A 25,879-nucleotide genomic window follows, 5' to 3' on the forward strand; every position below is an offset into this window, starting at 1 on the left:
CTTTTTCCTTTAATTTTTTTTAGTTAACTACAGATGGTGGGTCCTCCCCTTGGAATGTTTCAAGGGACAAAGCATTATAGACTTGAGTGTATCAGCAAATAAGGCCAGGGTTTGCAAGAATGGTTAAGTCAGAATTAAGGGCTCTATAGCTGAATATGTGCAGCATTCGTAACAATAGATGAATTGATTGCAAGGTGACCAAAGCTAGGACCTAAATATTCAAGACTATTTGACATTTCAGAAGGGCAGGAAACTGGGAAATGGTGCTAGATAACTCTGTTAATTAAGAATAACAGTACAAAAGTGAGAGTTGACCTTAGTTCATAAGAACAAGATGTAAAATCAGGAAATGTAATAAAAGTCACCTGTGGGAATGGTTTACAGGCCTGCTAACAGTAGGTACATTGTAGGACAGAGTATACAGGAAGAAATAATGGGCGGGCTTGTAAAAAGGATACTGCAATAATCATGGGTGATTTTAATCTTATAGATTGGACAAATCAGCAGTGTATTCGGACCAATTTCTTACAGTGGTATATTCTAGTGCCAACCAGGGAATAGGCAATATGATTAATGATCTCATAGTAAATGAGCTTCTAGGCAACAGTGATCATAACATGATAGAATTTCACCTCCAGTTTGAAGGTAAAACGTGTGGAGCAATCTGATGTGCCATCTTTCAGGTTAGACCTTTAATCAGAGAAACGTAAGCATGAAAGGAGGCCATTCAGCCCATTGTGTGTGTGTCAGCCAATAAGTAGCCATCCATCGTAATCCAACTTTCCAGCTCTTGGTCTGTAGCCTTGTAGATTACAGCATTTTAAGTGTCTATCCAAGTACTTTTAAATGTTAGGGTTTCTGGCTTTATCATGCTTTAAGGCTGAATTCCTACCAGCCTCCAGGTGAAAATATCTACCCTCAAATCCTCAAGTTAAGCTACCTGTTTCTGGATCCCTTACCCAAGAGAATGAGAGCCTTCCTATCCTCTCTATCTGGACTGCTCAATTTTTATACATTTCAACTAGATCTCCTTAGAGCCTCTTCTGTTCCGAAGAAAACAGCCCTAGTCTATCCAATCTTTGCTGATAACTAGAATGCGCCAGCCATGGCAACATCTTCATAAATCTCTAATCTTTCCTATAGTGTAATGATCAGAATTGCATGTAGTACTCCAGCTGTAGCCTAACTTGTCAACCACATTGGTGAAGGTCTGACAATATAAGGACCTGGTTAAAGGGACCGAAGGAATGGTTGCTAAATTTGCTGACAAGACAAAGATGGGTAGTAAAGTAAGCTGTGAAGAGGACGTAAGGAGGTTACAAAGGGACATTGATAGGTTAAGTGAGTGGGCAAAAATCTGGCAAATGGAGTATGAGAGCAAATGTGAAATGGTACATTTTGGTAACAACAAAAAAGCATACATAAATGGTGAAAGATTGCAGAGCTCTGAAACGCAGAGGGATCTGGATGTCCTAATGCATGAATCACAAAAGGTTAGTATGCAAATACAGCAAGTAATTAGGAAAACTAATTAAATAATGAATTTTATCAAATTGATTAATACATAGGAGAAATAAGTTGAGTTGAATCCCCAAATCTGAAGCAAACACCTTGCTGGACTTTACTGGGATAGGGCATTTCACAGCATACATTTACATTTGTTTTTCATGCACTCATCATGTTCTTTGGCAGACAAGGGAGTCAAGGGCTATGGGGGAGCTGACAGCAAAGTAGACTTGAGACCACAACCCAATCGGCCATGATCTTATTGAATGGTGGATCAGACTCGAAAGACTAAATGGCCTGCTCATAAAGTCTTATGTTCCTAGCACCACCAATGAGATTTTAAAAAGAGAGAAATGATTCTATGTGAAGCAAATAGCAGTGTTCTAATTCCCTGATTTGCACCCTTGTAACTGCAACTGGTGTTAAACAAAGCATAGCTTGGCTGAGGCTGTGGAAGAGGATCACAACCCATAATACAATCATAGAATTGTGGTGTAATTAATATATCCAGGTTGTATTAAACTTTTTGGACAAATTCTACACTTACATTTTAGAAATGAAAACAATTCCATGAAGGCACTGTTTTATTAAAAAATTCCAAACAAACTAATCAAAATCAAAAAATACAGAGCTAGAATGCACAGATGCAACCCCAAATCTGCATTGTTAAAATTAATTCTCAAAAATGCACCTCGTTTAGGAAGAAAATACAATGAAACATGCCAACTTTCTCGGTAAGACAGTAGCAGGGCCACCAACAATCAGCCACAGCTGCACAAAGAGTGCTTGGGGAAAGAAAACTAATATGGTCTCATGCGGCCAGGAGGGGGCGGTGCTCTACTAGGTGGTGTAATTGCAATGTCCAGATAGTCCCCAATTTGAAATTTTTGTGATTGTAACGTCATTGAGTCATCTGGTCCTTTCCTTCCTGAAACAGTGGTACCGATTTCTTTCACTCTGTTATAACAAAAGCAAAGCATTAGTCGTCTGGATGCAATTTTTGCCAGGTAAAAAAACTAACATCTATTAGGGCTACACATTGAGCCATCTGTATTTCTTTTAGGACATGCAACAGAATGAATATTTTAATCAAACCTTAAAACAGTTTCACTCTGGTGTAATCATCCTCTTAAAACTACAATGGAACTCAATAATACATTATACACAGGATCACAGCTTCTGCAAAGAAAAAATGGCCTTCATAATGTGGATTATTCTGCTTCTCATTTGTCCTTTTAGATTACATATCTAGACATGTAGTATAATTTGTATCTAATATCAACTACATTACCTGCATAAGTAATTTGCATTTAAACATGATTTTTATATCAAGAACATATGCGTTCAGATAAAGAGAGACCATTTCACCCTTCCAGAATGTTAAACTGATTGCAGCATTTGTTTAAGTGATTCAATTGTCCTGTCCTTCACCACCCTTCAATTACCCTCTGTGCAAAGAAATGTTCTCCCCATCAGTTTAATTTTGAGAATAATCTCTCTAAATATTTAATAGTTAAAGAGTGCTAGTCTCTCCAAACATAAATCATGCCTCTGCATTGTCTCCATGGTGGAAGAAGTTACAACTTTGACTTCTTTTAGAGATTAATGCTGACATAAGCAATCAAAATGTACCAGAAATTGTAACTTGCCACCACCTGGTTCAAACAGTCTTCTTGCAGGAATAGGGCATTACTGCATCAAATACAAGTCGATACCAAAACAACAAATCAATAAACCAGTCTGTTTTAGGTTACCAAAGAGTATACGTTCAATTTTTTTTTTTAAAAATCAAGATTAGGTTTTAACCACATATTAGAAAAGTCATAACATGTTAATAGGAGCCAACTTAAGTAAACTTCATTTTACACAAATTATGGAATTAGATCTATTCATCTGCTGATCCAAGTTGTATTAGCTATCAAATTTGTAGCAGTTAAACCATCAACAATCGCTGTTCCTTCACTGTCGCTGGGGGAAACTCCCTTCCTAAAAGTAGTCTGTGTACACCTGCACCACATGGACTGCAGCGGTTCAAGAAGGCAGATCACCACCACCTTCTCAAGGGCAACTAGGGATGGGCAATAAATGCTGGCCCAACCAGTGAAGCCCACATCTCACGAATGACTAAAAAACTCACTTGATTTCAGTTTTAGATGGGCAATTTTTCAAATTGCCCATATCACAGACTCTGTTCAATCCAAAAGTTGCAATGGAAAAGGTCAAGTATTCTACTTGCGCAGGGATATCCAAAAATAGAACATGCATGCATGTGACACCAGCAGATAGTGTTCTAATTTTCCCTGTTCAACTGTACAATTCACCATAACAGGCTGAGTTTGAGCACCCCTAATTCTAGGTTTTGACCACCAAATAGCTCCACATCAATTTGCATCATCAAGCTCCTATAATTGCCAGACACATTTCAGAGTGAGTTGCTGGTAAGTATCTAGCCTGATGAAATATTAAACAAAATTCCATACTAATATTAATATATACTTTACCCCTGACATACATCTCAGAAATTAGGAGATATAATTTTAGTTCAAGGCCAGATTTCACCCTGTTCATCTGCTAGTTACCTCCCTAGCCATCTTAATCTACACTGCTTCCCGCCACACAACACAACAAATTTAATCCTGGCACTCAACTTCATGCACATCACATGTTCCCATCTGTACCACATTTCATTCTTAAATTGAATATCCATACAATGCAATATTTTAGATCTGCCCCACCCCCTTCAAGTACTGCACTTCTACTGCTGAACTCGGCTACAAAGAATCATAAAGTGCCTAGAAGTTCATCAGTGCCAGTACCCAAATTGGCAGTGTACAAAATATAATAGCATGCAAACTCCTTCCCAACCTAAAAAGGTTACCTTCCCTCAACATTATAAGATAGTCAATCTTGAAATGTTAGTGTTCCAATCCACTAAGCAAGATGCCCATGCTTGCACTGCAACTGTGCCACCCCCATCCCCATAAGAGAATTTTTGGCTTCTGAGTCAGTCCTCCCTCCTCATAGGTATTAAATACCCAAGCCTGGTTGTGCAAACCTACTTTCCAAGATAGAGTCGCTCTCCCATTAAAATAGTTTGATCCTCTCCTCCCTCCCTTAGTCAACTTTCCTCCTTCTCATCTATCCTTTACCTTGGTCCAAATATTCCTTAGCTTCCTGCTTCAATATGACTTGAAGATTTCATATGGTTTTGACACCAAAGTTTAACCAGAATTTATTTTCTAATTTGTCCTGCATGAATTATGTGGGCTCAAAGAGCGGTTGAGTACAGTTACCTAACTGATGGAGTAATCCAAAAATCAAACGTCAACATCTACAACTTGATATAAGCAACTTAATGAGAATAGTGATTTAAACTTTGTGGGCCGCAAGGCTCTACAGGTACATGACCATAGGAAATAGGAGGAGGAGGAGGCCGTTTGGTTCCTTAAGCCTGCTTCACCATTCAATAAGTTCATGGAGACTCCTATACAAACCTGTAACCAGGCCGTTTAGGATCTGGATACACAATTGCAAAGCTGAAGTGTGTTCCTTTCTTTCGGGCCTCTGGATAGACTTCCTTTACTAAACTTGTTAGCTCCTTTAGTGTAGCATCCATCCTAAATAAAAAAGACAATGCAATTATTATTTTATCAAATGCTCATGTACACTGACTTGGACTATAGCTTGTCATGGGTGGTGGAGGAAGAGAAAAAAGAATTGCTCTTTTTGAATACATTTACAAATAAAGTGAATTTTCTCCAAAAGGAGGCCACTGATCAGGAGTACATAACACAAAGTTAGCAACAAGATAGCGTTTGATTATAGATTTTTATATTGCATGCCTCTATTAAATAGATAAAAGAGAAATCATTAGGCTCCAAACTATCTGAACAATTAGAGAAAGTGGAAAATAGGAATTTGGAGGAGATTTTTATTTTGACCTCTATGGCAAATATAAAATCAGGATATATAATGAGGTGGGTAGGACACAGTCATGGTGGCTGAATCACTGAGGGTGCATTGTTGTGCAAAGTTTAAGCGGAATGTAACCAAGGAGAAAACTGAAGTCAGTAAATGAAGTCCAATTCAGGGTTATACAGAGTATAGTTAATAAAATTGGGGAGTTACAGGCACAGATTGCCTTGTCAGATTATTTGTGGTGATAAAAGAGGACAGATTTGAGTGCTAAATATTCCTGGTTACAAAATGTTCAGAAAAGATAGGAAAGGAAAAAAGGAGGGGTGGCATTTTAGGTTAAGGAGAGCATTGCAGTACTGGAGAAAGAGGATGTGTCAGAGGATTCAAGGACAGAATCGATTTGGCTAGATCTAAGGAACAAGAAGGATGCAATTACATTGGTATAATGTATACACCGCCAGCTAGTGGGAAGGATATAGAGGAACAAAGCTGCAAGGAAATTACAGAGAAGTGTAAACACCGTGGAGTAGTTATGATGGGGGACTTCAATTACCGTATAGACAGTGGTAGTGTAAGGGGCAACAAGAGACAAATGTTCCTAGATTGTGTACAGGAGAATTTCCGACAGCAGTTATGTGTTCAGTCCAACAAGAAAGGAGGCACTGCTAGACCTGCTTCTTGGGCCAAGTACATCAACTAACAGCAGGAGAACATTTAGGGGGCAGTGATCATTGTCTCAAGATTTAGGATTCCAGTGGAAAAGGGTATTAGTCAATCCAGAGTAAGAATAATCAACTGACACAGGACGGACTTCAATGGGGCAAGAACGGAGTTGGGTAGGATATGCTGGAGCCAAAGGTTGGTGGGATAAACAGTAGCTGAACAATGGGCTACCTTCAAAGAGGTGGTGATTTGGGCACAGTCAAGGTATGTTCCCTAAAAAGGGAAGGGTAGGACAAACAAATCCAGAGCTCCTTCAGACAACAAAGGAGATAGAAATTAAGTTAAAGAAGAAAAAGTGTGCTTGTGACAGGTGTCAGGTAGCAAATAAATTGAGAACCAAGCTGAATACAGAAGGTTTAGAAGGGATGTGAAAAAGCAAATATGAAAAGCAAAGAGGGATTATGAAAAAAGACTGGCAGCTAACATAAAAGGAAATCCCAAAGTATTCTATAAGCACATCAATAGTAAAATGGTAAGAGGAGGAGTAGGACTGATTAGGGACCAAAAAGGGAATTTACACATAGAGGCAAGCAGCATGGCTGAGGTGTTAAATGAATACTTTGTATCTGTCTTTACCTATGGAGGTAGATGCTGCCCAGGCCTTGGTGACAGAGGAGGAAACTCTGTCACTAGAAGGGTTTAAAATTGATAAGGAGATGTTGGATAAACTGTTGGTACTTAAAGTTAGTCAGGCACCGGAACCAAATGAGATGCATCCAAGAATACTGATGCAAGTTAGATTGGAAATTGCAGAGGCACTGGCAATAATCTTTCAATGTTCCCTGGAGTCAGGGGAGTTGCTGGAGGACTGGAGAATTGCAAACACTACGCCCATGTTCAAAAAAGGCTGTAAAGATCTGCCCTGCAATTACAAACCAGTCAGTTTAACTTCAGTGGTGGGAAAACTTCTAGAAACAATTATTTGGGACAGAATTAATAGTCACATTGAAAAATTTGATTTGTTTTGGAAGAGTTAGCATGGGTTTGTTAAGGGAAAATCATGTCTAACTAATTTGCTACAGTTTTTTTGAAGAGGTAACAAAGTTGGTTGATGAGGGCAAGGCCATTGATGTAGTGTATATGGACTTCCAAAAGTCGGTCGATACACTGCCACACAACTTGAGGAAAGTTATAGGTCATGGAATAAAAGGGCCAGTAGCAACATGGATACAATATTGGCTGAGGAATAGGAAACAGAGTAATGGTTAATGGGTATTTTTCAGGCTGGAAAAAGATTTGTAGTGGAGTTCCCCAGAGGTTGGTATTGGGACCCTTGCTCTTCCTTTGTGTGCAGGGGGCAATTTCAAAGTTTGCAGACAACACAAAGCTTGGGAGAATTGTAAACCGTGAAGAGGACAGTGCAGTACTTCAAAAGGATATCAACACATTGGTGGAGCTGGCAGATTGGTGGCAGATGAAGTTCAAAGTGGAGAAGTGTGAGGTGATACACTTTGGTACAAAGAACATGGAGAGACAATATAAAATAAAGGATACTATTCTAAAGGGTCTGCAGGAGCAGAGTGGGTGTATATGTACATAAGTCATTAAAGATGGAAGGACAGGTAGAGGGAGCTGTTTCAAAAGCATGAATTATTCTAGGCTTCATCAATAGGGGCTTAGAGTACAAGAGCAGGGAGGTTATGATGAACATATACAAGACACTGGTTAGACCTCAGCTGGAGAATTGTGTACAGTTCTGGGCGCCACACTATAGGGAGGATGTGAACACACTGGAGAAAGCGCAGAAGAGGTTTACGAGAATGGTTCCAGGGGTGAGACACTTCAGTTATGAGGAAAGGCTGGAGAAGTTGGGGCTGTTTTCCTTAGAGAGGAGAAGACTGAGAGGAGACTTTAATAGAAGTTTTCAAAATAATGGGGGGTCTGGACAGAGTAGATGGGGAGAAACTGTTCCCATTCGTAAATGGATCGAGAACCAGAGGGCACAGTTTTAAGGTGTTTTGCAAAAGAAGCTAATGCGAGGTGAGAATAAACTTTTTCATACAGTGAGTAGTTAGGGTTTGGAATGCACTACCTGGAAGTGTGATGGGGATAGGTTCACTCGAGGCATTCAAGAGAGCATTGGATGATTATCTAAATAGAAACAATGTGCGAGGTTATGGGGAAAAGGCAGGACATTGGTGCTAAGTTAAAATGCTCCAAGAGCCGGTGCTGACACGATGGGCCAAATGGCCTCTTTCTGCACCGTAACAATTCTGTGATTGTGAAAGATTTTGTGTAATCGGATTGACAAATATTGAAAGTATAGACTAAAAGAACTATTAAAACAGGAAAACTGGTTAAGAGTTATCCTTCTAAAAGAAGTGAATACCTTGACAATCACGATGCAGACAAATTCGATATTCAAATTTTCCTGTCATATATAAAGATGCTCTAGTACTCAAATTTGTTCCGTGTTTATTCCAAACCCATTTGCTGACTTTGCTTAACCAAACGAGGAGTTGGCCATTGAAATCAGACAAATCTTTGAAATTAAACCTGACAGTAAGATAATACCTTCCAAACCACGTCAATGTGTTATAATGACCCAATATACTAGTAGTGATAACACCCATTTCCAAAATCAGATGGTAATCCAAATGGTCATTAAGCATGAAACTAGTATAACTGTTCAAACCATGTTTTACAGCTGAAGTACAATAATTACCAAGTGTAGATCTGTAGCTCACTAGATGGGACATTCCCTCTAGCAAAATCATCCACTCTATGATGTCTTCCATTATTAGTTGTGAACACTCTCAACAGAAGGGGACATGTCTAAATTTTTAAACATAAAATACAAAAAAAATCAAGTTATCAAATCAGTGTAACATTTTTCTAAATCAGCATAAATTGCACAATTTTGTTCTCCATTGTGGAATGTAAACTATTTGAAAAAGTTTAAATTAAATCATAAACACAATTTTTCTGTAATGATTTTTATATCAGTCAAGCTTGAACAGAGATGTGAAATTCAGGCCCAAGACTTAACAGCACAGTCACAAATTGATTAAAAAATTCAGGGTAATGTTTCTGGGATAAAGTTTGGAAAATGTTGCAAAGATTCAGGAGGTTGTTGTATTTTACTCAAATGTCCAAAATATCCATCATACATGTTTTTCTAAAGCATAGCGTAAATTAAACCATGTTGTTATGTTACTTCTTCAAATTTGAAGTAAGCAAAGTAAAAATGTAAACTAACACCTTACATTTCTGAAACTCTATTACACCTACTTTATTTGACTTTTCCAATGCAAGACAGCATGAATTAAGAATAAGCTGGAAAAAGTCTGTGTAAAGGCTTGCTGAGCCCAGGAACCCAACTTTGCAAGTTTATGTATAAAGGTAAACATCTACAAGCGAGATTTTAAAAAAAGAGTGGGAGCTGAGCAGCACTAAGAGTTGGAAGTCTGAACCAAATGGGAGGGGAAAAAAAGTCACAGTAAATGGAGTTATGTGGGATGAGTATGCTAGTAAGATTCTAATTTAATCTAAATTAATCAAATATAAACTAATTAGTATAAAACCAAACCCAATTTTATAATTTTTCATATAATTGAATATTGATTGTAATCAGATCTAGTAGATAAATTTAAAACTAAATAACATGGGGTAGGGAATTGTCAGTAAATTAAAATTATCTAAAAACCTAATTAAGTAAAAACATTCAGTTAGGCCTACCTGTAAAATAATGTGACGTCAGAAGAAAACAGATGATTGGGGAGTCTTATTTAAGTAAGAAGTTTGATAGTAGGGTGCATGGCAGGATAGCTTGATCCTGTGTATTGTACATCCTGTTCTATGTGGGAACACCTAGACGCTTCTCATGTCCTAGACAGTCACGTGTGCAGGAAGTGTTCTCAGTTGGAGTAGCTTGAGCTGCAGTTAGCATCACTGCAGTGCATCCACAAGGTTCAGAGTTTTGTGAATAGCATATTTATAGATGTGGTCACCCCGCAGCTTATGGGTATGCAGGCGCAGAGGGAATGTATGACCTCCAGACAGGTAGTGCAGGAGTCCCCCAGAGTACATTTCACTCTCTAACTTGTTACAGAAGTATGATAATTTTCATAATATTTTTCTGGTTTATTGTGAAGTAGGTTTATGGGTGTAAGTACAGATAGTTGTGTGTGATTTAATTACATTTGGAGTCAAGTAGACTGCAAGCTTGAAATCATCAAAAGAAGATAGGTGTCGAAATGTGCTCGAGATGCTAATGAGTAAACATGGATGCTGGCTTAGCATGTAAGGTGTGAAGAGAACCTGCATTTTTAGATAAGGGAAAGAATTGTTTGCATTTCAAAGGGATGTTAGTCTGTTTACAACTAGACAGATAACCAAAGCTAAGTAGCTTGTTTATTTTTCCCAAAGGTTACTGACAATATTGGCAACATAAAGGTTTTCATATTATGAGGAAGATACAGTTTCAAAGACATATGGAACAATATAATTTATATATTAGAGAGAAACATATATAAAAAGGAGAATGAAAGGCTACGTGAGGAGAGGGCTATGTAAGATAACAGGATTGTGTGAAACAGCCTTCAAGAAGGCTCCAGCCATTTGTGCATAAGACTGCTATCTAAAGTAACTGAAGTAGAGGAAGCCATTTGGAATTCCACAGTCAAGTGGGTACTGTGTTAACTTGCTGGTTTTGTTGTAAATCTAAAATCTATTTCAGACTGTTGCCTTAAAGGGGGTGTGTAACTGGGAGTCAGGTTAATTGGGAATTTTGGGACTTGTTGTAGTAATAAATAATTTGTTGTTTTATGTATGGTGTTTGAAATCTTTTATTTTGTTAATAAATATTTTAATTTAATTTTTAAACTCTCTAAAGGTCTTGGTGGACTCATTACTTCTGAATTCAATGCACACATCTTGTCATAATAAATGCAAATTGCAAAACCATTGTGATAGCATGTCCAAGTTTCCCTTGTGGATCTGGCACACATCAAGGCTATGGGCCATGTGCTGGTAAATGGGATTAAGTAGGTAGGTCAGGTGTTTCTCACGTGTCGGCGCAGACTCGATCGGCTGAAGGGCCTTTTCTGCATTGTGATTCTGTGATTCTGCCACGCCATAACAAACTAGTATTCCATTCTGAATACTGGTGAGAGTGATGGTTCCTCTGGAGAGTGTAGCCAGAACCATGTCCATGATACCATGGTTGGTTCAGATCTACAGACAGGCAAAGATTGGGAAATCAATATTGATAGGGGATTCAATAATTAGGGGGGTAGACAGGCATTTCTGCAGCCACAGACATCAACCAAGAATGGTATGTTGCCTCCTTGGTGCCAGGGTTAAAGATGCCATTGAGTGGCTGCAGTCGTGGTCATTATTGGTATTAAAGGCATGGGTAGAAAGAGGGATGGGGTCCTGAAGGCAGAAATCACTAGATTATTCCCAGTATTGCATGGTAGTGAGTATAAAAATAGAACAATAGAGCAGATGGCTGCAGAAATGATACAGGAGGGATTTACATTCCTGGAATATTGGGACTGGTTCTAGGTAAGATAGGACTTGTCCAGGCTGGACAAGTTGTATCTGAACAGAGTTGGGACCAATATCCTTGTGGGGTGATTTATCAATGCTATTGGGGAGGGTTTAATCTAACTTGGGAGGGATGTGCTTAGGAGTGAGGCAAAACAAAGTGCACAGAGAACTGAGAGACACAGACAGCACTGGAGCATAGGATGTGGTAATACATTACATGGGTTCAGAGGAAAGGGAAGGCAACAAGGTCTAAATTAGATTTACTGTGCATGCATGTGAACACAGGAAGTATGGTAATTAAGGCTGGTGAGCTGCAAATGCTGATAGCCATATGGGAATTTGATCTCATGCTGATAACAGAGACCTGGATCAAAAGAAGGACAGGACTGGATACTAAATATTTCTGGATACAAGGGCTCGGGAAAGAAAGGTAGGGTAACACACTGGTTAAGGAGAACATTAAAGTAGAAAGAGAGGATGTCCTAGAGGGTTCAAGGACAGAATCTATTTGGTTAGATCTAAGAAACAGGAGAGGTACCATGATCTACCGGGAGTATTCCATAGGCCACCAGCTAGTGGGAAAGATTTCGAGGAACAAATCTGCAAGGAAATTATAGAGTAGTTATAATGGGGGACTTTTACTATCCCAGTCTATTAAGATACATAATTATAGTGTGAAGGCAGAGAGGTGGAAGAGTGTTTCTGAAGTGTGTTCAGAATAGGGGCATCGAATACAGAAGCAAGTAGATCATGATAACCTTGTATTAAACACTGGTTCAGCCTCAACTTCAGTAACGTGTTCAGTTCTCAGTGCCACATTTTAGGAAGTGTTAAAATCCTTGGTCAGACCCCCAACTTGGTGAGATTTGGTTAGGGAGCAATAATGCTTGTTTAAAGTAGACTAAGTTTGAGATTCAAGGCAATTGCTCAGTGAAGAAAGCCACAAGATTTCACAGGTTTTGAACAGACAAAAATAAACTTTAACATACAAGGTCAGAAAGATAAAACAACTTACAATTGCTAGCTTATACTCCAACATCCAGGGTAAGAATGAGGTACATGTGAATTAACAAGCCAACTGTGGTCGAACACACTACACTACACACTAATGGTAGATGCAACCAAAACAGATTCCACAATTTCTCAGCAACCCACCCAGACGTCAGTAACACTGTCAACTAATTTCACTGAGACTTTCCTCTCTCTCACAAGGGTTTCCAATCTTCACCTTCAAAGATCTTGCCTTGGAACTCTCCCCAAAAGTCGCTCCAACTCAGACAGCTTCAACAATGGGACACCTTGCAGGTTTTCAATCTCATCTCCTGAGATTTTGTTCCCCTGGATTCCCGTGTCTACACTTGGGTACCAACTCACAAGCACAATTTCAGCTCTTTGGCCGTGCCGAGCAAAACACCACTGCTCCAAAAGGGTACCTTTGCCCCACTCTTTAAGAGTATTATGCTGCTGTTTACCAGAAAATTAAACTCACTGATAAAGTGACCAGTTTATGCTCAATTTCTTAGAATGAATAGATGAAATGGAATTAAGGGACTTCTTCATCCAAAACTATTTTTTAACATACCTATGTGTTCTCTACCACATTGCATGTTGCCATGCAATGAAGCATGGCATCATTAGGAGATGCAATTCGGGAAGACTTAAAATAAGAAAGTTACCTGAAGTTCAATGACAAGTAAGCTTCATTTAGTTAAAGCATTTTTTCCTGTTTTGGGTTCACAGTTGTAAAAGTAGCATTACTGTTACGGATAGGAAAGAGACAATCAAATTGCACTGATTTCCTCTTACAACCTGTAAGCAGAAGGCGTAAGAGTTTTTTTAAAAGAATAAATGGTGGCATGCATGTAGATAGGCTTGGTACTATGCTTGGCATGCTCTCTTGCACTCTTCATTGAACCAGGGTTGATCCCCTGGCTTGACGGTAATGGTAAAGTGAGGAATAAGTCAGGCCATGAGGTTACAGATTGTGCCTGAATATAATTCTGCTGCTGATGGCCCATTGCACCTCATGACTGACCAATTTTGAGCTGTTAAATCTATTCTGAATTTATTCCATTTGGCACATTGGCAATTCTACACACAGACGATATCCTTAGCATGAAGACAGGACCTCAAGCCTGCTAGGACTGTGCTGTGGTCACTGTTATAATGCAATATTCTCATGGACAGTTACATCTGTGATAGACCTCGTCACCTGTCGCAGGATCAGTCTGGCAGATGCCCTTCAGGACTCGGCCAGCTGTGGTACTACTGAACCACTTGGTCATTGACGTTGAAGTTCCCCCACCCAGAGTATGTTTTGTGCCCTTGCTACCCTCAGTGCTTCTTCCAAGTGGTGTGCATGGACAAGTACTGAGGGAGGGCAGTAGGTGGTATTGTGATGGACCATCTACTTTTGGGGCATGACCAATATTATGTTGGAGTGGCGTCCCCTTTAAGAACTAGGTTTCTCTGGAAGATGATTTCTTGCAAAAAACAACCTGCTTCCAGTAACTGATCATGGGACCAAGCTGTCTGGGAGAAAAAGAATAGTTTAAAAAAAGGGTAAATAATTACAGTGGAAGTGTGGGGGAGAAAATAGATTCTTTGATATGGTTCTGTTTAGTATAAAACAAACTGACCGCAGGGAATAATACTTTCCAGCAGAATTCAGTTGAAAATAGTGTGTGCTGGCTATAAAGGTTTAAAACCCTTGAAAGCTGATAAGTGAGTTGGGCTTCTGGGGTAGCCATGTGGTGGAGAGAGAAAGACTAAATGCAAGACTCCAGAGTTAAAGAACGCTAGAACCAATAAAGTTCTGACCTGAAGCTCTACGCTTAAGGCGCTAGCAATGCTTGTGTTGAACTGGGAGTCTACATCCATGGAATGTTTGGAGATTTGAAGGGGGAACCTTGCCAGAAACAAACAGAAGGTCTAAGAAATCTCAATCATTATGCAAATCTTTGAAACAGTATGCAGACTAAGTGGTTAACCTTTCAATTTCTAATGAGTATCTGACTTGAGTTTCTCAGGGGTGTAAGACAAATGGGTGCACAAGGAAATTTGAGTCAAGAAGTTTGGTTCAGAGTATAAGTAACTGTGTTCATTGTAGTTTTAATATTTTTGACATAACTGATGAAGTGCAGTTAATATTCATGCCATTTGAGTTTTGTGCAGTAAAATTATTTTATTTTAAACCTTGGGCCTTTAGAAAATACCTGGGTTTTTGGATTTCCAAGAAAAAAAAAATACTTGTTTCTACTGAGATCAGAGCGGTATCCATGCCCACATCTGACCTGATGCCATGAGACTCCATGGCATCTGGAGTCAATGTTGCAGATTTCTAGGGCAACCTCCTCCCAACTGTATACCATTTTACCACCACCTCTTCTGGGTCTGTCCTGCCAGTGGGACAGAGAATACTCAGGGATGGTGATGGAGATGTCTTGGACATTAGCTGTAAGGTATAATTCCATGAGTATGAGTCTGACTATGTCAGGCTGTTGCTTGACTAGTCTGTGGGACAGCACTCCCAACTTTAGCACAACCACCAAAAGTTAGTAAGGGTTGACTGTGTGGTTATCAATTGTGATGCCCAAGTCGAGGCCTGGTGGTCTGTCCAGTTATATTCCTTTTTGATTAGCAATTTGGTACAACTTGCTTGCTAGGCCATTTCAGGGGGCAATCAAGAGTTAACCACAAGGTGTGGAGTCTGGATTTATATGTAAGTGAGACAAGGACAGCATATTTCTTTCCCTAAAGGTCATTAGTGAACCAGATGGGTTTTAACGACAATTCAGTAATTCCATGGTCACACTTAATGAGGCTAACTTTTAATTTCAGATTTATTAATTAATTGAATTATATTCCTCTCTCTCGTTGGCGGTCCCTCGGAGTCAAGGACGATGTTCATCAGGCTTGGTGAGACTTCTGATGACGGAAGAGTCCAATTCTGGATCCACATGTTGTTCCGCAGTGGGGGCACGTTGTTGTGCAGGGAAGTGGAAACTACAGCACCGGGTTGGCTTCCTTCGCCTTCCTCTGCCGCTGCCGTTCCACCTCGCTGTTGAGTCGGAGCCACCAAGTGGCTTGCGCCTTGATGGACTAGGTGATGCCATGCCCAGCGATCGGCAGCATTCTCCTCCCAGTCAGTGGTGTTAATGCCTTCATGCTTTAGAGCGACCTTGAGCGTATCCTTATAGCTTTTCCTTTGGCCGCCCTTTGAGCATTGGCCAACGGAGAGCCATGAGAAGAGAACGTGCCGAGAGAGGCAGTTTTCAGGCATCCGAATGCAATGGCCCGTCCTTCGGAGTTGGTTCCGCAGGAGCAGGGCTTCAATGTTGGTAGACGCAACTTCATGGAGGACGCTCATGTTAGTCTGGCATTCCTCCCATTTGAACCCCAGGATTCCACGCAAGCATTGCAGATGGAAGCTCTTAAGGATCTTAATCTGGTGTTGATAGGCTATCCATGTTTCGCTGCAGTAGAGGAGGGTGGTCAACGCAACGGCCTAAAAACCCGACCCTTTGTTGACTTGCAAAAGTCCCTGTTGTCAGACACATTGGCGCAGCTTGAAGGCAGAGATGGCACAGTTGACTCAGCATTGGACTTCCTCATCAATGGTAATCCCTTGGGAGAGGATAAGGGAAGTGCTGCACATACGTCAGAGCCTATGTAGATGGCGTGGAGGATGATCAACTGGCCCAGGAAGATTTGTGAAGGACCTTCATCTTGGTGATGTTGAAGGACAGGCCAAGCCTCTTATACAAGGTGTTGAAGAGGTCAAGCATCCTTTGTATGCCCTGTACAGAGTGAGCCATCACGCAGCAGCTATCCGCAAACTGAAGGTCTTGGATGTTTATGTAAGTTTTGTTTTTGCCCAAAAGCAACAAAAGGCTGAAGAGCTTCCCATCCAGACGATACTGAATGCTGACACCAGGTGGTTGATCATCTTGGATGAGGTGGACAATGACAGTCAGGTAAATGGTGAACCAGGTGGGGGCGACCTCACAACCTTGTTTGATCCTGGTCCGGATGCGAAAGGTGCCAGTTTCAGATCCTCCACTCAGGACATGGTGGTCATGTTGTCATGCAGGAGTCTCAGGACGGTGACAAACTTCAACAGGCAACCAAAGCAATGGAGGATGGTCAGTAGAGCTTCATGATTTAAAGAATCAAACTCCTTGGTCAGGTCGATGACACGAGGGACAATTCTCGATTTTGCTTGACATTTTTCCTGGATCTTTTTAGCCACAAAGACCATGTCCACAGTACCCCAGGATGGTCGGAATCCACACTGGATTTCCGGGAGGATCCCCTCAGTGAGCAGATGAAGGCGGTTCAGGAGGATGCAGGCCAGGATCTTACCCACAATGGACAGGAGGGAAATCCGCCTGTAGTTTCATAATCAGATTTGTCCCCCTTCTAGTGGATGGTAATGATTGTCGCATTCTTGAGATCCCAGGGGATGTCCTCTTTGTGCCAGAGGCGGAGGATGAACTGTGGAATCATGGCGTGAGCTGATAGTCAGCATGGTAGGCCTCTGCGGGTATACCGTCTGGCCCACAAGCTTTGTTGGGTTTCATCTGTTGGATGGCCCACTTAAGCTCATCGATGGTTGGTGGATCGCCGAGGGAATCTTCCACAGGGTGTCATGGGACAGCCTGGAGGATCTCCTACGATACAGTGGAGTTGTAATTGAGGGGCAGTTTGTTTGAAGTGCTCCTTCCAAACTGATGGATGGCGTCATCGTCCTTGAGGAGCTGGGAGCCATCCTGTGATCGGAGAGGGTTTTGCCCAGTCAATCGGGGTCCATAGATTGTCTTGATAGCCTGGAAGAAGTTGCACACATTGTGCTGGTTGGTATAGGCTTGAATCTCCACCCACCAGCTGTTTCTCATGTCTCAAATGTGCTGCTAGACCTCAGCCTTCAGCTGGTGCAACACTGCCGTCATTTGACGGGTGCGAGGGTGACTTTGCCAGGCGATGAAGGCTGCTCGCTTCTGCACAAGATGGTCGCAGATCACAGTGTCATCAAACCAGTCCTGGCATGGACCCAATAGTGTGTGTGCAGACTTGGACAGCTGACTTGAGTTGCTCCCAGTATGCCTGGATAGAAACGGGCACTTGCTCCAGTGCACTGTACAACTGGGCCTGGAACTCTTCCTGCAGTCCCGGTTCCTTCAGTGCTGCAACATTCAGCTTTCTCCAGGTGGGTTTTTGGGTCCTCTGGGGCTTGGCACCAGACAGATGATGTTTATTACCAAGAGCACAAGTCGATGGTCTATCCAGCAATATTCAGAACCTTTTATGACCCTCATGACAAGCATATCCCTCAGGTCTCTTTGCCTCTGACAATGATATAGTCCAGAGGTGCCAATGCCCCAACCTCAGGTGCCTCCACATGTTCTTGAGCTGGTTCTTCTGGTGGAAGACCGTGTTGGACATAACCAGATCGTATTGGGCGCACTTGGTCAAGGATAGAATGCCGTTGGCATTGGCCTTCCCCACACTCTTCTTGCCAATAGTTCAGCTCCAGATTTCGTGGTCACGTCCAACTTGTGCATTAAAACACCTAGGAGGACAACCTTGCTGTCCTGGAGACGGAAGCAAGGACACCATCAAGATCAGGGCAGAACCCTTCCTTGACTTCATGGTCAAAATCTAAATGACAGTGGTGCATTGGGTACAACTGGGATGCAGGCATAGGGTCATCAGCCTCTCATAGAACTCCCTTTGACAAAGAGCGCGGCAGTTATCTTGCTCCTCATGGTGAAACCGACTCAGTGGACACAGGGATCACGGTCTGACTTCCCTTTCCAGAAGGTGGTGTGCCCTCCAATGGCCACTCTCAGCTGCCCCATCCCAATGAGCCTGGTTTCGCTGAGAGCAGCAATGTCGATGTTGTGCCTCAGTAGCTCCCGAGCCACGATGGCAGTTCATCTTTCCGGGCGATCACTCTTTGGGTTGTCAACAAGTGTCCTCACATTCCAGGTTCTGAAGTTTAGTTTTTTTCTTGTTGCAACCATAGAGATGGAATGCGTGGTTTCATAGCCAGGAGAAAGGGGACAGCCTATTTTTGGGACACCTTTTCTAGCCCCTTCCCCATTCGAGGTAGAGGGTACCCTGAAGACGACTGCTCAGTCGCAGATGCAGCTGCCAAAAGGCACCCGTGTCTGTCCTGGCACAGGTGCCCAACAACCACCACACATCCGCCACTGCCTTGTGTGGAATTTTGATTAGGGGCCTGGAGGTATCACAGCCCTGCCCCTGTCATCAGCCCTCCATCGTCACAAAGCTTTTCGCCTGACAGAGTCGTGTGTGTGGCGTAATTTAGCGCGGGGACTCCAGTGCACAGCCGGGTTCAATATGGACTTGGCGGTTGGTGGCCGGGTTCAGTGGCATGGCGGATCAAGACGGCTAGGGCCATTTCCCCATTGCAGCCTTCTTCTGCCTTCACAGCCGTTGGGGCCGCAGCCCTCCTCCGCCTGCTCTGCCGTGTAGGACTGCTTGGATTGTTCTTTGTCTGGAACTTCCCCCTCGACCTTACTGCCATTAGAGACCCAAATAGGACTCGGAGCTCCGGACAGCATCGCTCACGGGTTCATTGGGACCGCAAGCCTCTCCACCACAGCAAGGTGACGATCCTTGGAAACAGATCTAGCAACTCAAGACCAGGCAACCATGAGGCCCTGTGGGGCATCGGCAACACAGAATTGTACTCTACTACAATCTAACCTCATGGCCTGGCACATCCCCCACTTTACCATTACCACCAAGCCAAGGAATCAACTCTGGTTCAAAGAAGAGTGCAGGAGGGCATGCCAGGAACAGCATCAGGCAAACCTAAAAATGAGGTGTCAATTTGGTGAAGCTATAACACAAGACTACTTGTCTGCCAAACAACATAAGCACCAAGCAATAGACAGAGCTATGCAATCCCACAACATATGGATTAGATCTAAGCTCGGCAGTCCTGCCATCGTCACAATAACCTGCTCACAATGCCCAGTTTGGGTTCCGTCAAGGTCACGCAGCTCTTGATCTCATTACAGCCTTGGTTCAAGCATGGACAAAAGACTTGAACTCCAGAACTGATGTGAGAGTTTCAGCCCATGATATCAAGGCAGCATTTGACAGAGTGTGACATCAAGTAGCCCTAGCAAAACTGGAGTCAATGAAAATCAGGAAGGGAAAACAACTAGCACAAAGATATGTGGTTCTGGTTATTGGAGGTCAATCATCTCAGTTCCAGAATATCGCTGCACGAGCTCCATTGGGTAGTGTCCTAGGCCCAACCATCTTCAGCTGCTTCATCAGTGACCTTCCTTCCATTATAAGGTCAGAAGTGGGGATGCTTGCACAGTGTTCAGCACTATTCACAACTCCTCAGATACTGAAACAGTCCATGTCCAAATACAGCAAGACCTGAACAATATCCAGGTTTGGGCTGACAAGTAGCAAGCAACATTCACACCACACAAGTGCCAGGCAATGACCATCTCCAACAAGAGAGAATCTAACCATCACCCCTTGAAATTCAATGGCATTACCATCACTGAATCCCCACTATCAACATTCTGGAGGTTACCATTGACCAGAAACTGAACCGGACTAGCCATATAATACTGTGGCTAAAAGAGCAGGTCAGAGGCTAGGAATCCTGTGGCGAGTAACTCGCTTCCTGACTCCCCAAAGCCTGTCCAGCATCTACAAGGCATAAGTCAGGAGTATGATGGAATACTCTCCACTTGCCTGGATGAGTGCAGCTCCAACAACACTCAAGAAGCTTGACACCAGGACAAAGCAGCCTACTTGATTGGCACCCATCCACAAACATTCACTCCCTCCAGCACCGACACACAGTGGTAACAGTGTGTACCATCTACAAGATGCACTGCAGGAAGTCACCAAGGCTCCTTAGACAGCATCTTCCAAACCCACAACCACTACTACCTAAAAACACAAGGGCAGCAAATACATGGGAACACCAGCACCTGCAAGTTCCCTTCCAAGCTACTCACCATCCTGACTTGGAAACATTTCGCCGTTCCTTCAGTCAGGTGACCCTTCGCTGGATCAAAAACCTGGAACTCCCTCCCCAACAGCACTGTGGGTGTACCTACACCACAAGGATCGCAGCAGTTCAAGGCAGCTCACCACTACCTTCTCAAGGGCATGTAGGGATGTGCAATAAATGCTGGCCTAACCAGTGATGCCTGCGTCCCAAGAATGAATAATAAAAAACTATTGAAAGTGCCACCTTTCAGATGAGAAGTTATGCTGAGGCCTATCTGCTCTCTCTGTTGGAGGTAAAGGTCCCTTGATACTGTTTCTAAGAGCACGAGATTGTCTTTTGTCCTGGCCAACACTGGTCACTAAAGCAGATCTGATCATTTATCTCATTAATATTTCTGGGACATTGCTGTGTGCAATTGGCTATCATGCTTTCCCACATTACAACAATGACTATACTTCAAACCTGCTAACTTGGTTCTGAAGCACTTATGAGTTAAACTGAGCTTATGGAAGGAACCATACAAATGTAATAATGCAGAAAATGCTGGAAACACACAGCAGGCGAGGCAGCATCTGTGGAGAGAAACAAAATTAATGTTTCAGGTCAATGGCCATTATCAACTCAAAACATTATTCACTGCTTCTCTCCACAGATATTACCTGACCCAAAGTATTTCCAGCATTGTGTTTTTATTTCAGATTGCCAGCATATTTGTTTTATAAATGCAAGACTTTTAACAGAACAAGACAGTCCTTCATATCTGGTTCTTCCACAAACCATCTCATTTTCAACACAATTCATTTAAGCCCCATCACTTGACAACCCAGTTAAATCCAGATAAAAGTTCTCATTAAAAATTGTGATTCAATTGTGGATTTGTTACCTAGACTGGACTATGTACCAGGATGTTTAATACAACGTAGTCGGGTGCAAGGAGCAATGTCAAGTGAAAAAAAATTGGATAGAGAGATCAAAAATGTGAAAAAAATGTTCCAAACAGTAATTAAAATTTGGAGGAATGAGGCTTCACATCAGTTGAAGTTATTTTTTAAATAAAAGGCCCAGTTATTTCAATTTCCAACAACTTTACAGCACATACATGAATGTATTCCCAGCCGAAATGAACGAAGGAGCTAAGTGGCCATTTTAGTTCCTAAGACCAATGGGATCTATACTGCCACAGTAACAGTATTGTTACCACCTTTTGTCAAGATCAAGTGATCTAAGTTCCTCTGGGGTATAATCAAGTTGAATGAAATAATGCCCATGTGTGCACCCTTTTTAACCAATATCTATTTGCACCATTATTTCCAGCCAATCTCATTAGCATACATCAGAACATAAAAATAGATATAAACAAGTAGAGATCCACTGAAACAATTGCAGTCTCCACAGTCGCCATCCTGATTTGGAAATATTCCTTCACTGTCACTGGGTCAAATCCTGGAACTCCCTTTCTAACAGCACTGTGGGTTTACCTATACCTCATGGTCAGCAGCGGTTCAAAATGGCAGCTCACCACCACCATCTCAAAGGGCAACTAGGGGTGGACAATAAATGCTGACCCAACCAGCGAAGCCCACATCCCATGAACGAAGAGAAAAAAATACAGCGGAAGGAAAGCTCCAGGCACACGTCATATATTTCTATTTTAAGTATGAAAATTGTTCATGTTTCCAGCTGTCCAAATGTCATTCATGCACATTAAGCACAGCACATTTAAAATATACAATTGTGGAAACTTTTCAATTTTTAATGTGACTCATACTGTTATCATAAAAATGTATTCAAAGAAACAAAAAAAAGAATCACTCAAAAGTAATAAATCACCTGAGAAGTGTAGTTTTCTGCAGCATCAAATTCTACACTTAATTTTACAAATGTTTTGAAACAATGTAATTGCAAGAGATTAACATGTACCCGCATGAATTGGGGGCGTCACTATAATGAACTGAGACGTGTTGAGGAGAGGAAAGCAAAAAACTGTGGATGCTAGAAATCCAAAACAAAAATAAAAATAAAAATACCTGGAAAAACTCAGCAGATCTGGCAGCATCTGTGGAGAGGAACACAGTTAACGTATTTCCATCCATTGTTTTATCTCTACCTTTTAGCCTATTTCGATTCCTTCACCCCACCCCCACTAGGGCTATCTGTACCTTGCTTGTCCTGCTGTCTACCCTTAATTAGCACATTCCTTAGATAATATCACCAGCTTCAACACCTCTTTGTCCTTTTGTCTATGACATCTTTTGGCTACCTCCACCTATCACTGGTCCTCTTATCCAGCTCTAATTGTCCCACCAACCCCCCCCCCACCCCCACTTAAACCAGCTTATATTTCATCTCTCTTCTATTTTTACTTAGTTCTGTTGAAGAGTCATACAGACTCGAAACGTTAAATGTGTTGCTCTCTGCAGATGCTGCCAGACCTGCTGAGTTCTTCCAGTTATTTTTATTTTTGTTGAGGAAAGGAATCTATAGACAGATGTAAAAGGTTGAAAGAAATTTGGGCATAGCGTAATTTTGTGCATAAATAACTTATGCTCACGTTTCCTTTTCTTTTACGTCCGAAATTCGTCCTGAGCGATGGCACAAAATGGGTATCAGATCAGCTGCCTGATATTCGGTTCCACTTCAGTCAATGGAATTAAATAACAGTCACTGAATATAACAGGCGTACGATCCGATACCGCCCGTTTTAACGTCGCCAAAGTCGAACTTCTCCCCTCAGGTATTTGCTTTACACCCCTACTACGCGAGTCCCTGGGCGCAAATCTACAGGCAGGTTTACACCAAAAAAGTGGCTGGGTTAGATGCAGGATCGCAGCTTGGCCTCACTCTAACATTAATAAATATCATAACACCAGAAAGGAAAATGTTAAGAGCAAAAAACTCTTAGGTAAAGAAAACAAAAAAAAATTCTGGCCTGTGGTTTTCATTCCAGAAATTTCCAAAGTTACTGGTTAAAACCGGGGGAGACGGGGAACCGTGTGCTTAGCCTCATCGAGAACCGGCCAATACCGCCAGGGTCCATCAAACAGACAATGTCTGTCCCTCCGAGAAAAGTTTCACATCGGAGAGCGCCCACAATCTCCAAACCAGAAACCGAGTACCGGGCATCCGGCGGCGGCGCCTTCAAACGTGCGTCTTATCACCAGGCTTTGGCCTAACTCAACTTCCAGGGCCGCAGCCTCGGGTAAACAGCACCCCCGCCACCACCATTGCCAACGGTTCTCACCTTTTCTCGATCCACCGGCTTTTCTGGTTCTTTCTTAATCTCCTCCTGGGTGACTCTAGATTCCACGGCCATGTTCCCTCCCCTCCGCTCTCTCAGCGATGGCGACCGCACCATAGAGAGCGAGCGAGCCCCGAGAACCGCGCACGCAGAACGCGCATGTCAACAATAGTCTGCGACAGTTTCGGCAACCATCTTTGATCTAGGCATTGGAAGACAGTTGAAGGGTCATGAAGACTCGAAACGTCAACTGTGCTCTTCTCCGCCGATGCTGCTAGACCTGCTGAGTTTTCCCAGGTATTTCTGTTTTTGTATTGGAAGACAGTGACTGGCATTGGAGCAACGGTGCTTGACAAATAGCACAGTAACTGGCCATTGAGTCCATCGCTTGCCTGCTGATCGTTTCCGCACATGAGAAAGTTAGAATAGTCCCAACTCTCTTTAGCCATTAATAATCTTTGTCAAGTAACTGTCTAAATTATCATTAGCAAATAATCTGGGCTTGTTGTAGTGCGGCCTTGTCGCCTGTTTTTCATAGAGTTGATCTGCAGACAATTTTCTAAGTGAAAACATTAGGCTTATTTACAACACAGTCAGCAGCAACTACATGTGTACTTTCAACTCTATCTCTACACTGACTGTGGAGGTAGCCCATACTGCTAACACATTGGTTTATACAGATCATGTGATCTTCCATCACAGGACTATTCTTAAAGGTACAATTCAACAATTAACAAAACCATAATTACTACAGGGCTCTCTATTAATAATTGTTTTTGGCACAGAATTGCACATTCTAATATCAATTTTTCTAACCTTTTTAATCATTTTTGCAATGCCTTAATATTCACCAATACATGCAACAATTTATTAACACCTTGCATTTATATAGCACCTTTAATATAATAAAATGTCCCAAGGCATATCACAGGAGCATTGTTAAATAAAATTTGGCTCCAAGCCACATAAAGAGATATTAGGGCAATTGACCAAAAGCATTAAGGAGCATTTTAAAGAAGAATGGGGAAATAGAGAGGTTTTTGGGATGGGAAATTCCAGAGGTTATGTTCCAGGCAGCTGACAGCCTCCAATGGTGGAACAATTAAAATAGGGGATTCTCAAGAGGCCCAAATTGGAGAACGGCAGATATCTCAGAGTGTTGTAGGGTTGGGGAGATTACAGAGATAGGGAGGACTATGGTCATGGAGGGGTTTGAAAACCAGAAGTGAATTTTCAAACTGAGGCATTACTCAACTGGGAGACAACATATATCAGTGAGAACAAGAGTGACAGGTGAATGGAACTTGCAAAGTTAGGACACAGAAGACAGAGTTTTGGAAGAGTTCAAATTTATAGAGGGTACAAGGTAGGATGCTGGCCAGGAGGGCAGTGGAATAGTCAAGTCTAGAGGTAACAAAGGCATGAATGAAGGTTTTAACAGCAGTTGAGGCAGGGGTGGAAACAAGTGATGATATGAAGTAGGCAGTCTTGGTGATGGAGAAGATATGGGCTTGAAATCCCAACTGAGAGTTAAATAAGATGCCAGGGTTGCAAATATTCTGGTTCCACGTTGGGCAGAGGTTAGCAGGAAAGATGGAATTGTCGGTTAGGGAATGCATTTCACAGCAAGGACTAAAGACAATGGCTTTTGTTTTTCCAATATTTAGTTGGAGGATATTTCTACTCATCAATACTGGAGTTTGGAACATACAAACCTAAGAAATAGGAGCAGGAGAAGACCAGACAGGCTGTCAAACCTCTTCCACCATTCAATGGTTGATCTTGAGCTTCAATTCCACTTTCCCACCCAGACCCCATCCCTTAATTCCATGAGAAATCAAAGATCTGTCTATCAGAGCTTTAAATATAATAATGAGGATGCATCTACAAACACTGCAAAGTCCTCCTCACTAACATCTGGGAGCTTTGTGCCAAAACTGGGGGAGCTGACTCACAGATTAATCAAGCAACAGCCTGATATAGTC

The 25,879-nt window shown here is 42.0% G+C and overlaps 1 protein-coding gene across 2 annotated transcripts in view; it reads right to left on the minus strand.

Annotated features, from left to right (window-relative positions):
• Nucleotides 1-24,096, minus strand: part of sap18 (Sin3A-associated protein) — a 31,164-nt gene extending 7,068 nt beyond the window's left edge. Inside the window, exons 1-4 of one of the 2 annotated variants that reach the window (XM_041198994.1) lie at nucleotides 23,898-24,077; nucleotides 8,813-8,922; nucleotides 5,001-5,123; nucleotides 2,078-2,463 (exon numbers count right to left, since the gene is read on the minus strand). In XM_041198994.1, coding sequence (XP_041054928.1) covers nucleotides 2,307-2,463; nucleotides 5,001-5,123; nucleotides 8,813-8,922; nucleotides 23,898-24,011 — 504 coding nt within the window. In that variant the 5' untranslated portion in view covers nucleotides 24,012-24,077 and the 3' untranslated portion in view covers nucleotides 2,078-2,306. Of the gene's footprint in view, nucleotides 1-2,077; nucleotides 2,464-5,000; nucleotides 5,124-8,812; nucleotides 8,923-23,897 lie in introns of those variants that run through there. The other variant, XM_041198995.1, reaches the window with a different exon arrangement.
• Nucleotides 24,097-25,879: the final 1,783 nt, after the last annotated feature.

Source organism: Carcharodon carcharias, chromosome 11 (assembly GCF_017639515.1).
Source record: "Carcharodon carcharias isolate sCarCar2 chromosome 11, sCarCar2.pri, whole genome shotgun sequence".
Lineage (NCBI taxonomy): Eukaryota > Metazoa > Chordata > Chondrichthyes > Lamniformes > Lamnidae > Carcharodon > Carcharodon carcharias.